General features: G+C 42.4%; 1 protein-coding gene across 5 annotated transcripts in view; it reads right to left on the bottom strand.

Annotated features, from left to right (window-relative positions):
• The window catches only part of MLLT3 (MLLT3 super elongation complex subunit), a 282,997-nt gene that overhangs the window by 267,947 nt on the left and 1,090 nt on the right, over nt 1-13,960 (bottom strand). For 2 of the 5 annotated variants that reach the window (XR_013829223.1, XM_079927812.1), the window contains exons 1-2: nt 2,050-2,243; nt 483-663 (exon numbers count right to left, since the gene is read on the bottom strand). Coding sequence is in view for 4 of the 5 variants with exons in the window: in XM_079927812.1 (XP_079783938.1) it covers nt 483-663; nt 2,050-2,061 (193 nt within the window). In the remaining variant the exon portion in view is untranslated. Of the gene's footprint in view, nt 1-482; nt 664-1,079; nt 1,150-1,590; nt 1,711-2,049; nt 2,244-13,960 lie in introns of those variants that run through there. The other 3 variants (XM_079927813.1, XM_079927814.1, XM_079927815.1) reach the window with 3 other exon arrangements.

Raw genomic sequence — 13,960 nt, 5'->3', positions numbered from 1 at the left:
AAGGCAGAGAAGACCCTAAAGACAGGCGACTTCTCAAGAGGGAACAATAAGTACATCCCATGCATCCTCTGCTAACAACACAGGTAAATCTCAATTTCTCCAGGTTTAAAAAAAAAAGGCGCAAGCTGTTTATTCCCTCCAGCCCCGCTCCCCACGCCTCCAAACCCAACAACTAATTGCACCTTCCCCGCAGAACCCGCGGCTAACCCCAGAGGACCGGTGAGGGCTGGCTTGGGATGAATAAACACTCGACACCTGACAGTCCTTTCTCTGCGGTGACTTTCACGGAGCCGAAGTGGCGCGCGCGCGGGCGGGAGCGGGGACCTGGCCAGCGCGGCGCCGCGCACCCCGGTCCCGAGCTACGCCAGCGAGCGCGACGCGGGGGGCGGGGAGAGGGGCAGGGGGACCGCCCGGGCCAAGCGATTGTTTCCTCCTCCAGCAAAGACATTTTTTATCAAGCTCCTTTTGTATTCGAGCCCTACCTCTTTTTGGCCTAGGAAAGCTTTCGTGCAAGTGGAAGACGACTTTCTCCACAAAGTGCTGTATGTTACTGTGCTCCGGCCCGCGCACGAACACCATCCAGTCGTGGGTGAAGCCTTCCACGGTTGGTTTTTTCCTCACCTGGGCGCGGTGCCCCAGCTCCAGCTTCACCTGCACGGCACACTGCGGGCAGGGGGGAGGAGAGACAGCCGTGAACAACAGGAAGGCGACCGTTCGACACTGAACATTGCGCCTGACATTTTTTTTCCTCCTTCTTGAAACGCACATAAAAGGAAACGGCGGTGCCCTCTGCATCCACGTTTCACGCGCGTGGGCGCGCACACCCCACACCCCCAAATACACGCCCCCGGGCCCGCATCCACACCCGCCGGGATTGTAACGGAATGTTACCCCCGATCGGGAAGAGGGGTCTGGTTGTTGGGGGGTAAAGAGGGGCGAGCACGCTCATCCACTACAAGCACGACAACGAATGCATCGGAAACAAATTAGAGACAATTAGGAGGCGATGCCCGGGCGGTTGCCCGGCGTGGGAGGGGAGGTAACTGGGACTCCCGAGGGGGGTTCTGGCGAGCCCCCACCCCGAAAGTGCCGCGGCGACAGGCACACGCCGAGGAAGTCTTTGTGTACGTGTGTGTGTGCGTGCGTGTGGAGCGCTGTGCCAGGCGGAATGGAAACTACAGGCAGCCTCCGCCGATGGGCACAAACTCCCGTGCTCTTACCACGGGGTTCGTGCACAACAAAAGTGAGACGTCGTCACACACACACACGCACGCACACACACACGCCCGCAGGAAAACACGCCGAGGCGTCCATAACTTAAGGCACCCCGCACCCCCCCCCAGCGAAAAGCCCCACGCGATCGGCGAGGCCAGCCTAAGAGAGCCCCCGCAACACACTTCCAAGAGCCAAAGTGGCCCCAAAGTACCTCCCACCTCCCCCAAAAAATGAAATTCGGAAAGGCAGGGCGGCGGACGGACAGCCGCCGAGCCCCGACTGCGCACAGCCCGGCGCGGGGGCAAAGTTGCGTGCGGCCCCGCCGCTGTCAGCCCGCACACTCCAGCTCACACTCGCGCGCCGCGGAGAACGCACCATCGTAGCGGCCGGCGAGGCTGCTCGCCGCGTCCCCGGACTGTGCCCGCGGCTCCCGGCGGCGGCGGCAGCTGAAATATGGCTGAGTTATTATTCGCCTCCTTCCACCGTGTGTGAGTGTGTGTGTGAGTGCGCGCGTGTGAGCGAGAGTGCGCTTCTTGCGATTGCAAAGAGAGGCGAGGAGGGAGGCGCGGGGGGTGGAGGGGCGAGTGTGTGTTAGTGTGTGAGTGTGTATGTGTGTGTGTGTGTGTGTGTGTGTGTGCGCGCGCCGGGGGGGGGAGGGAGGGAGGGGAGCGGAGGCTGAGGGAGAGGCAGCAGCTCCCTGCAAGCCGTACCAACCTTTCTCTAATTGGAACCGCGGAGCGCTGGCGCTGTCTGGGCTGCGGCGGCGGCGGCGCAGGGCGAGGGAGGAAAGGCGGGGGGTGGGGGTCTTTTATTATTATTTTTGTATGTACTTACCGAGCTAGCCATGCCTGGGGGCCCGGAGGTTTGCTGGGGTGTTGTGTGGTACCCCCCCTCCCCCGCCCCCCTCAGCTGTAATTCATGAAGAGGCTGCTATGAATGAGAGCGCGCCCAGGAGCGGAGGGTAGATGGCGGACATTCTCTGCCTTTTTCCCCCCGCGTTCGCTTGCTCGCTCGCTCGCTCGCTTATTAAACTCAGCCCCAAAAGCAAAAGCAGCAGCAGCAGCAGCAGCTCCAGGGCCAGAGGATGAGATTCCGGAGCATGCGCCGTGGCGCCTGACACCGGGGCTCCGAGCCTCACGGGGCGGAGGGAGGGCGCGCGGGCGGGGCGGAGCGGGCGGGGAGGCAGAGCGAGCTAGCCAGGGGGAGCTCGAAAGAGCCAATCACCGGCCACCCACCCGAAACCCCGGCAGCCAGCACCGCCACACTGGAACGCCTCGCTTAAAGTAACAGGTTCCTGCTGGGGGGTGGGGGGAAGTAGGGAGAAGGGCGGGGAAGGGGCGCTGGAGTAGAGAGAGCGGCCAGCTGGGGAGCCATCCCAGACCCTGTGTAAACTCCTCTCGCCCTACAATAAAAAACGGATTAAAACTGCTGGAATGTAGCCACTGCCTAGAGCCCCCAGCCGCCGGAGAAGGGGTGTTAAATCAAGTCTTTGGCGTTAGTTAGCACGCTCGGGGGAGGGAGGGGGCTTTCTTTCACTTTCCACCACGTCTTTTTATGGTTTTGTGCTGAAAAGGCAAGAACTCACACCCAAACAAACTTATTTAAAGACAGAGCGAGAGAAATGCCACCCTTACAAACAAGCATCTAAAAGCAGTCGCTGAGACGGTTATAACCGGCAACAATTCCCTGGCCCCCTTCCCCATCCACTCACCCCCGCCCTTCTGCCACTGCCACCGCCACCGAAAATTTTAAAATGAAATGAACAAGAGAGAGAAACTAGAAGGCTAGTTCCTTCCCAGGGAACGCCTCCCGCGTTGGTAATCCCCGGCTGGGATGCACCACAAATTGATGCCCAGGTGAAAGCGAGACACCTGGGAGTGCTGGGTGCAGACCCTCGGGGACCAGGTTGGGAGTTTTCTTGGGGAGGCTCCCACTCCTGACAGCCTGCTGGGTTGCATAAGAACGTGGCAAATTGTCCTCTAAGGACGCGCGGGGCAACTGGGAGTCTTAAAATAGCAGATAAAGTTAACACTGGCTGTAATGTGCATAAATTGGATTATAATCTTTAGGCGTATTGGTGACAGCCAACGTAATCCATCTCTGGGTATTAATCCTGTTAGGCTCCCGGGTGATAACCAGTCGCAGGAGTGTTCCCAGAGTCGCGCTCCTGCAAAGGTTTCCACTCGGGTTGTACTTGGTCTCGGTGACCGGGGACAGAACAGCGCAGCCACGCGTGGGGCGGGGTAGGAGTACTGACTAGCTTCCTTTAGCAACACAGACAACCTTTAGAAAGGAAACGGATAAGATCTAGACAACTGATTTGAAAGTGAAATATGTGTGTAACTTCGGTTCGTTAAAGAAGGATCCTTGCATCTTCTTTGCCCTCATTCCTTTTTTGCTCTCTTTATCTTCTTCCTTTTCTCCCCTTTTTCCTACCTCCCAACTTCTTTCTGACTCTTTCTCTTGGCTCCATTCTCTTCTCCCTGCCTTCCCTCTTTACTTGCCTCTCTTTTATTTTTTGGCTCAACTTTGTTGCTTTCTTCTTTTCGTTTTGTCTTTCTTCAAACCACGAAAGCAAGTTGTATGGGCCCTTGGATTAAAGAGAGCGATATAGCGGGAAGGAGGTTAGCTAGGGTATCCGGGATCCTCGACGTTAATTTGTCAGTTCTCCCAGCTGCTCACGCGAAGATAACCCACATCACATCGGACCGCTTCGGGCCAATTTTAATTTCCAGTGCAAGCCTCCGATTGAAGCGGTTTGAAGCCCTAAAACTGATACTCTGCTCTCTCCCTCCCACCTACAACCAAGAAAGCTTCTTTTACCTGTGGACTCCAATTCCTCCCACCCTTTTACTGAATTTAGTATATAATGGAGAGAACAGTTGAAGATAGAAACATTTTAACCCAAGTCCAAGAGCTTAGATTTTGCAGCTGACCCACATGTACATTGATGCGTGTCATCTTGTAGGTGTATGTGTAGTTGTGTCTGTGTGTATAAGGACTAAGTTTACATACACATTGACGAGCTATGTGTTAGGATCTATGTGAAGGATGGACCTACTAGCTATGCATTATTTAATTTTTAAATAAAATAATCAAACTGGAGAGAAGTCCTTTGGAATAATAAGATAGGAAACTGATGGTTATCTGGATGTGCCATTAATAAAGCCATTTCTTTGGTGCCCTGGTCACATTCACAGGGCTCTGTGTTGCCCTCACCTACTTCCTGTTTCTGCCCAAGCTGGTGAAGTGTATCATGATGGGGTGGGGCTGGAAAGGTCCCTGCTCTGGGGCCACTTGTGCTTTGTTCCTTCTGAATTAAACCTGGAAAATTCCCCCTTTTCCACTGCATTCTTACCATCTTACATGGCCTTGTGCGGGGAAGAATAAAGTAGGAACTTCCTGTATGCCATGATTTAGGGGTGCCAGATAAAGCCCCCTCCCTGAAAAGACCTGCCACATGGCTTACCATTCCTACGGGACACCCTCCTTTCAGGCAAGACACTGAAAGTGACTGCTGAAAAGCAAATGAGGTTCCACATATAAGCGATACCATATGATATTTGTCTTTCTCTGACTTACTACCAGGGGGGAAAGCAGGGGGGAGGGATAAATTGGGAGATTGGGATTGACATATACACACTACTATATATAAAGTAGATAACTAATAAGGACCTACTGTATAGCACAGGGAACTCTACTCAGTACTCTGTAATGACCTATATGGGAAAAGAATATAAAAAAGAGCAGATATATGTATATGTATAACTGATTCACTTTGCTGTACAGGAAACTAACACATTGTAAATCAACTCTACTCCAATAAAAATTTAAAAAAATAAAGCCATTTCTTATAAAGTGGCAACCATTAGGCAGCGAGTCTAGCTTAGCACACAGATGAAAAAATACCAATCTATTCTTCGTTTGAGTTGACTTCAGGGTTTGGCTAACTTCTTCCAATGCCAACCGGGATGTCTTGGGATTCTCTCTATAACTCGTACTCGCGCTGAGGGACTGATGTCTCCTTTCTGAATTATGTATTTGCTGAATTCGGATTTATTATGGGAGTCACCAATAAGCCAGAGAGTCAGAGAAGGTCTTTTCCCATTATTCCTCCTTTCTCAGAGACTGCTTTAAAAACCGGAGGTGTTAATTCTTTTCTTTCTCCAGACACTGGAAATATAGATTTCGTCAGTAGATGGCGCACAGAGCCCTTCCACGGACGTCCTTACGTGACCTCTTTGCAACAAAAGGACAAGGAGGGGGAAAAAAGGAAAGATAACACAACCATGAATAATGTAGATTCAACTTTTGGGCAAAGGAATTTATGCCAGTCTTTCGATATATTATTTATAGCCTATTCTAACAAGCTATTAATTAAAAGGATTCAAAACAGAAATAACAGCAGATTAATTTTGTACCCAGCACATCTGAAGATCCTTGCACTTTAAGTGAGGTACAAATGTGAAACAACTTTTTGGGTACTTGACAATGTAATTATAGAAAGTATTTTTTTTAATTATAAAAAGGAGTTTGCAAATAAATTTTGAGACAAATTTTTTCAGTTCTAAATACAAAAAAAAATTAAATGGAAGTGATGAGGATAAAACCATTTATTTATACAAAAAGCAATTATCTTACCAAAATTCATACTGTAGTACTTAGCACAGTGTGAAGCAACATAGGGTTAGTTTTGAGGAGCAGAAAAGAAAAGCAATTGACACCATCATATCGAATAAAATGCTTGATGAAGAATAAAAGAAGACGGTGTCTGGGATGGATATTAACTCCTAAGCATTGCCACCACCATTGCCACTGCCCTACACCATCATTTTGGCTCCAGTCCTTTTATTTGCAATTGGTTTGTTTAGTTAGAAGTTGAGGCCAGTTTGGATGTTTCTAGCACAATATAACTCCTTTAAAGAGTAATTAGGGTGTCAAGGAGCAGTGGTTGCTTCTCAATAGAATTTTACTTACTTGTGATAGATTACTGATGTACAAACTCAAATAATCAAATCAATTAAAATTAACCATTGCTCATTCTTTGCTCTCTGGATTTTGGGGGAAAAGGAAGAATATGCATGGATAAAAAACAGATAATGGGACAGACATAACCAAACATCTTGCAAATATTAGACTCAGAATAATTAAGGATCTTTTTCCATAATAGTGCACTTTTTCTGTGTATTTCACCCATACATTCACTCACCAAAATGATATTTCTCCTATTCCATGTGCCATGCACAGCGTTAATCTCTAAGAATATAAGAATGACAGGGTTCCTGCTGTCACAGAGTTTATGACCCAAGGGAAATGTTTTACCAAAACCATATCTTTTTAAAATTTTTATAATGCCTACATTTGGGATAGAGATGTGTGTCACACATAAGCAAGCAGCATACAAATTTGACACGAACAGCCCAAGGACAAGAAAAAGAGTGGCACAAGATTAGAAGCCCAGGGGCATTGCCCTCAATTCTACCTTTTAATACTTAAAATAAGGTGGGAGGGGAGTAATATCTTTTTTGCAACAGCAGCCAAGGTCTAATTTCTTTTTCCTTGATCTGAAGTGTTTTCCATGTTCACTTTATTGCAGCTCTTTTAAGAAAAAAAAAAATCTCACAATGAAAGAAAGCTTACTAAGCCTTTTCAAGATCATGAGCATATTTTCTCATTTGAGACAGAATCTCTGTTTCTTATGGAAATTTTTGGTTAAAAATGTTATTTTTTAACGTTATATTTAATTCACAGTTCTAGGATAGTGTGTTGGGCACCACTGAATAGTACAAATCATTACCACTTTGAAAAAACAATTGCTTTGATACCCAATTAAGCACCTAGTCCAAGACTATTTCCAGAGATAAGAAATACACAAAGCTTTTTTAACCACCAGAGCCTCTTCATGTGTAAATTATTCCCTGAGAGTAATTTAAGCAGTGCACTTATACATTCAGAAGACAAGAATGCCTCCACAATAATAATTTATTAATTTAGTGGGCTGCATCCCTAATTTAATAAATAGCACCTCAAGGCCTGAAAATTAATCAGGGATATTATATAAGACCAACAATATGAAACAAGATAAATATTGGAGGTCAGTTGATATAGTATGATTGAAAATGTCTTCCTAATATATATGAGAATCCCAGTGAAATATTTATAGGTAAAATACATGGTAAATTGAAACTGCTTGCTATAAAACAATCTATCTAAAAAGTAGACCATTTTGCTCTATCTTTATGTATCTCTGGCATCTCTTCAAAGGCTACTGTACAATTTCCTATCTCTCTTTAGATAATGATTGGACCTCCTTGATTTTCAGTGTAAATTCTGTTTTTATACATGATTTCACCTCTCTCATTCATATGTTAAGAATGGAGAGTTAAAATAATCACTTTATCCTAAAATCATAAATTATATTTTGCCTTATTTGGTAAAAATGAAAAAATAACATATTAGGCCTATGAACTAAGGTTGAGAGGTCAAACTTCAATTAAAACTGCCAGAGAAATTTAGGAAGAAGAAATTACTCCCTTCCATGTATTAAATGGTTTGAGAGTGGTTTGAAAATAATACTAAGCCTCTAAGAAGTGAGTGATTTAGTATTTTCTGGTGGGATCAGGTATCCTGGTTGAGTTAAACTATTTACAGTCAGCTCTGAATGATCCATGAGCATATTATCCACTTTGTAGATAATCTACAATGACACAATTTATGTGTGGCGGTTTTTTTAATGTAAATTTATGTTACAGTTAGGTTTTTTTTTTAACTATACAAAATGTGCATGACTGCATCTAATTTGTCAATTTCCATTCATAGCTTTTCTCACAGAAAAGCTTGTATATTAGTCCACATGCCTCTTTTGGACCCCACTTTCTAATTTTTATAAGCAATTTGTTATCCCAGAGATGGAGTGATCTGGCAAAAAACTATTGATCTAGGAAGCAACACAAATTGATAAGAAAGAAGGAATATTCATTTACCAGTGTGCTGAATTAAAAGAACTCCTAGAGGCTATTACTAATTACATAGTTTTATTATGTATTCTTCACAAAATCAAATAAGGGAAAGTTAGGGAAGGATGATTTTTTTTAATTAAAGTATATTTAATTTACAATATTATATTGGTTTCAGGTGTACAACATAGTGATTCAATGTTTTCATAGGTTATACTACAATTAAAGTTATTATAAAATATTGGCTATATTTCCTGTACTATGCAATATATTCTTGTTTTTATATAGTAGTCTGTACTTTTTAATCCCCTACCCCTATCTTGGCCCTCTCCATTCCTTCCCCTACTGGTAACCCCTAGTTTGTTTTCTGTATGTGAGTCTGTTTCTGTTTTGTTATATTCATTCATTTGTTCTATTCTTTAGATTCCACATGTAAGTGATAACATACAGTATTTGTCTTTCTCTGGGAAGGACTATCTTCTGAACTGTACTGGTAGCAATTTGGGGAAATTTCAAGTTTTAACAAGGAGTTAAAAGTCACTTATGAATAGAAAAGAAGTTTACTTATTTCTATACAATTAGACCCTTAATATATATTATTTCAATCTTTTGGCTTCTGCTTCATGACTTTGACATTTTGGTTTTATTATTAATTCAGTGCATTCAATTAACTTTTATTGGCTGTCCATTGAAGGTCAGCCATTGTTCTTGGTCCTTTGAAAACTCAGGATACAAGCATAGGATGCCTTTAACACCATTATTTATTTCAAGTCATTTCATAATTATTGCCTTAGAGCTGACAGGTTGTTACAAAAAATAAAAGATGTTATTAAGCACTTAACAATAAACCCTTGTTATTCACTTACATCTCTATTTAAGAAAGAAAAAAGATTTAGCCATGACATTGGCAGTAATCCTTAAGAAAGAAAGAAAGGAAGGAAAGAAGGAAGGAAGGAAGGAAAGAAAGAAACAAAGAAAGAAAGAAACAAAGAAAGAAACAAAGAAAGAAACAAAGAAAGAAAGGGAGGTTGGAATTATTTACTAAGGTCGCAAACAAGTACTGAGAGCACTTCCAAATCAAAATTTCATTTCTAAAGGCTCCAATTAGTCAATTTGGGACAATTTGACTCTCAAAAAGAATCTATGCGTCTGTAACGGTACTTTAAAAAAATTAACGAGCAGGTAAAAAGAAAAGTGTCTCCTTATAGAAAAATACTAGCTAATTAATATACATAAAAGGAATGATAGAGTTTGAAAAATCATTATTTTGCAGCAACCAACGCAGTAATAGATTTAGTCAAGGCTCACCAATATGTATTGAACATATAGCATGAAAGATTTTTGGAGACAATATTATTCACAATGATACAATGGCTCATTGCATCATTCCACATATTACATATTAATTACAAAGGGAGAAAAGAGTCTTTACAATGGAGAAATCGGCCGGACATCACTTAACCAAGTGATCAGACTTAACATCACCAATAATGAGATGAGCTGACATCATATGCCTCTTGATATGATGCAATGAAAAGCATGTATCATCACCCGTGTCGTATTCCTGCCAGAAGTGTTTGTATCTAACAGTGAGGAAGAAATTAGACAAATCCAGGTCATGTGAGACACTTTACAAGGTAACTAGCCTGGATTCTTCAAAAATCAGTATCATGGGGCTTCCCTGGTGGCACAGTGGTTGAGAATCTGCCTGCTAATGCAGGGGACACGGGTTCGAGCCCTGGTCTGGGAGGATCCCATATGCCACGGAGCAACTGGGCCCGTGAGCCACAGCTACTGAGCCTGCGCGTCTGGAGCCTGTGCTCCGCAACAAGAGAGGCCGTGATAATGAGAGGCCCGCGCACCGCAATGAAGAGTGGCCCCCACTCGCCGCAACTAGAGAAAGCCCTAGCACAGAAATGAAGACCCAACACAGCAAAAATAAATAAATAAACTCCTACCCCCAACATCTTCAAAAAAAAAAAAAAAAAGAAACTACATTGACTGTATTAATACAAAATTAGTGTTAAAAAAAAAATCAGTATCATAACTGACTTCTCGCCTTAAAAAAAAAAGTGAGGAAATATTCCAGACTAAAGGCAACTAAAGAAACGTGACAACTAAATACAATACTTAATAGTTAACTAGATTCTAGATCCCAAAACTAACACAAACAATAAAACAGACAGGAAATTCCTGGAACAATTGGGGAAATTTGAATATGTACTACATATATGGTATCAAGGTTAAATTAAGTGGATGTGCTAATGGCTTTGTGGTTATATGGAAGACTCTCCTAGTTCTTAGGAAATACATGCTGAAGTGTTTAGGAAAGTGTTCTGATGTCTGTAACTTATAACTTACTCTCAAGTAGATCAATCAAAATAATAAATAAGTCCATAAAGTTATACATAGTTATAAATGAGAGAATGCAAATGAATTGAGGTGATCATTGTACTACCTTTCCTGTAGATTTTTTTTTTCAAAATATAAGTTTTAGGTGGAAAATGATCCTCAAGATTCAAAATTAATTTCTGAATTCACAGTTCAGTATATGGTTTTTCAATAGCGTGTCTTTTTGTTTCCTAAAAAAAAAAAAAGCTTAACAAGAACAAAAGTAGGGAAAATGAGGAGAGAAAATATTATAATCTAAAGGATTTTGTTTGAAAGAAAAGATAGAAGGTCAGAAATTTTTTTTGGCCCTTTGAGGCTTTATAATCTCCCCTTTCTGCTCATCACCAAATTTGTTTTTGAATTATAAAAGTGGGATGGCTTTTGGTTGACTGATATGTTTGAGGTCAGCATCTTTAGTGGTCTCAGCTTTTCTGGCAATGAAGGGCTCCAAAAGGGAGCAAGACACAGGACATGGGTCTGGCATGCCCTGCTGAATTAGTGACAATATCTTCATGTGAATGTTCTTTCAAAAGTAGATGCTGTATGTGAAAGGTTTCCCTCATGAGATTACAGCAATTTAAAGGTCATTCAATTCTACAGACCGCTTAATTGTGCTCCATTAAGCATTTCTCAAAAAGAAGTGTGTGTGTGTGCGTTTAATAGCATTCAAGGACTGCCAATATCAGCATTGCCTAACTTAGAAAGATTTTTTTTTTCATGGCTTTTATCACTGACCCGGTGTTTAATGCACTGACTTTCCTTTTTTATTGCTCAAGGGCAGCTGGATGAGTAGCCTTGGCTCATTTAGAAACCATCTAATGCTTTTGTTCCCAGTTAATATTTTCTTTAAAGGTCACCTACCTCTGACACCTGTCAGGTTAGCACTTCTCAGAATCAGGAATAGGACCTTTTCTTGATCCAGAACAGGCAATGCAATGTCTAAAGATCGGCCAGCAGTTTTGAACGAATAACAGATTTAAAATTACTCTTCAGGCTCTCATTTTTAGGGCCAGGATCCTTATGGGGATTTTTTTTTTGCCAACCATGTACCAGAGAGAGGAATGGGGTAAGAGTAGATAAAATAGGAACAAGGTGGAGAGCTGTGTGTTTCCGTTAGAAACTTGCGAGAGAGTGCACAAAGTCACCACTCATTCCCTAAAATGTCAGTCAGGGGCAGAGAAGGTCACTGAGAGAAATAAGTGGAGAAAAAAAAAAAAACCTCCAAAATAAAGAACACATAAACAAGATAAATCCAAATCACTTTAAGAAAAAAATAATCCAAACTAGACCACAAAACAAAATGTATGGGAATTATAAATATAATAACTTTATTGTAGAACAATTCTTTTTACTCTAAGGGTAAAGAATTTAAAGACAGATTTTGATTTTTATTCAGTAACCCCAATGTGGTAGTTATAACTGCATATAACACAGTCCATATAGTTTCTCAGTTAATTAGTTGTTATACTGTGGTTCTTACCCAAACTGTTTACTCTGTAAACAAAAGGTACCAGGGTGTCCTTCAGAGATGTCATACCTCTTAACTTTTCCTTCAGTTAAGACTTTTAATTCTCTTATACAAACCCATACTTAAAACTGTGTACTGATCCTGCCATACCCCTGATATTTGGATTAGAGAGCTAACACACTGATCTACAAGCCAAAACTTCAGTTGAGCATGAAGGCAGAGGTCATTTGCACTTGGCAGGTAAATGATGTAAAGAGAGTTTCCAGGCCACAACACAAAATATCTCAAATCACTTTGTTTTCCTTGACTCACCAACTTGGTACAAATGTTTTCACTGTCAGACACTCAAGGCTTTGATTTTTGTTGTTTTATTTTGGGAAGAATGGAAAGAAATTATGATCCCTGTAATCCTTATTAAAAGTAAAACTGGGAAAAAAAAAAATAAAAAAATAAAAAAAAATAAAAAAAAATAAAAAAAAAAAAGTAAAACTGGGGCTTCCCTGTTGGCGCAGTGGTTGAGAGTCCGCCTGCCGATGCAGGGGACACGGGTTCGTGCCCTGGTCCGGGAAGATCCCACATGCCATGGAGCGGCTGGGCCCGTGAGCCATGGCCGCTGAGCCTTCGCGTCCGGAGCCTGTGCTCCGCAACGGGAGAGGCCACAACAGTGAGAGGCCCGCGTACCAAAAAAAAAAAAAAAAGTAAAACTGGTTACTTTTTACAGTTACCATATAAGTGGATGACATTGCTTCTACTCCTAGATCCACCAATCTGTAAAACTGTTGATGGAATATATTAGAAAAGTGTGGCACAGAAAAGAATAACCAGTTTCCCTAACAGCTTTATTTTTAACAGATATTTATTGTACACCTATTATATGTAAAGCACATATGGAATTAAACTTTGCAGTTTTATACAGAATTCAATTGGGAAGGCAATTTGTGTGGAGTAATGAAGGCAATTTGGGTGGAGTAATGTTGGGAAGGCAATTTGGGTGGAGTAATGTTGGTTAAAGGAGAGAGAAGAAAAAAGAGAAGGCACAGGAAAGAAACACTTGGAACTATGTAGAGAAATAAGAAAATCTGCTAAAAGGCAATGCTGAAAAATGTATAAGTATTTAGTTTTTGAGTTCCTCAAGATGATATATTTCCTGGACTAAATCTACTTGTTAAAAAACAAGAAACAGTATGAATAAGATATCATGGGCACAGTTGGAATTTAAAACAACTTGGGAATGGAGAAGCAAGCTATTTATCCCTACACAGGATTCTGTCTTTATGAACAAAGGCCATCAAGGTTCAGGTGCACCCAACTTCATTTTTCCAGTTGGGATAAATTAAAACAACCTTGGTGTGGTTTTATTATAGCAGCAGTTTTTAACTTCACTCTCCCCACTCCACCCACAAATTTAATAAAATTGGTCATTTTCAAAAGCTACTTTGTGTTTCATGGGTAGAAACCTTGAAAAATTAGGTCTGAAGGTAATTGCAGAGGCTTCATTATTTAATTTTACATGTCTGGAGTCAAGAGTTCACTGAACTCATATGAATATGCATGAAAAATGCTACAAAACAGAATTAAATCAATCTTAGCAGATTGTTTTCCTTTTAAAAGTTTTAACCTAAATATAAGTTGGCTAAACTACTCCTTAATATCAAAGATAAAATGATTTTTTGGGCTTCCCTGAGGGCGCAGTGGTTGAGAATCCGCCTGCCAATGCAGGGGACACAGGTTCGAGCCCTGGGCCAGGAAGATCCCACATGCTGTGGAGCAACTAAGCCCGTGCACCACATCTACTGAGCCTGCGCACTACAGCCTGCGAGCCACAACTACTGAAGCCCGCGTGCCTAGAGCCCATGTTCTGCAACAAGAGAAGCCACTGCAGTGAGAAGCCTGTGCACTGCAACGAAGAGTAGCCCCTCGCCGCAACCAG

Source organism: Stenella coeruleoalba (genome assembly GCF_951394435.1).
Source record: "Stenella coeruleoalba genome assembly, chromosome: 7".
Classification (NCBI taxonomy): domain Eukaryota; kingdom Metazoa; phylum Chordata; class Mammalia; order Artiodactyla; family Delphinidae; genus Stenella; species Stenella coeruleoalba.
Note: the sequence above shows the minus strand (reverse complement) of the source record. Positions and strands in the feature narration are given on the sequence as shown.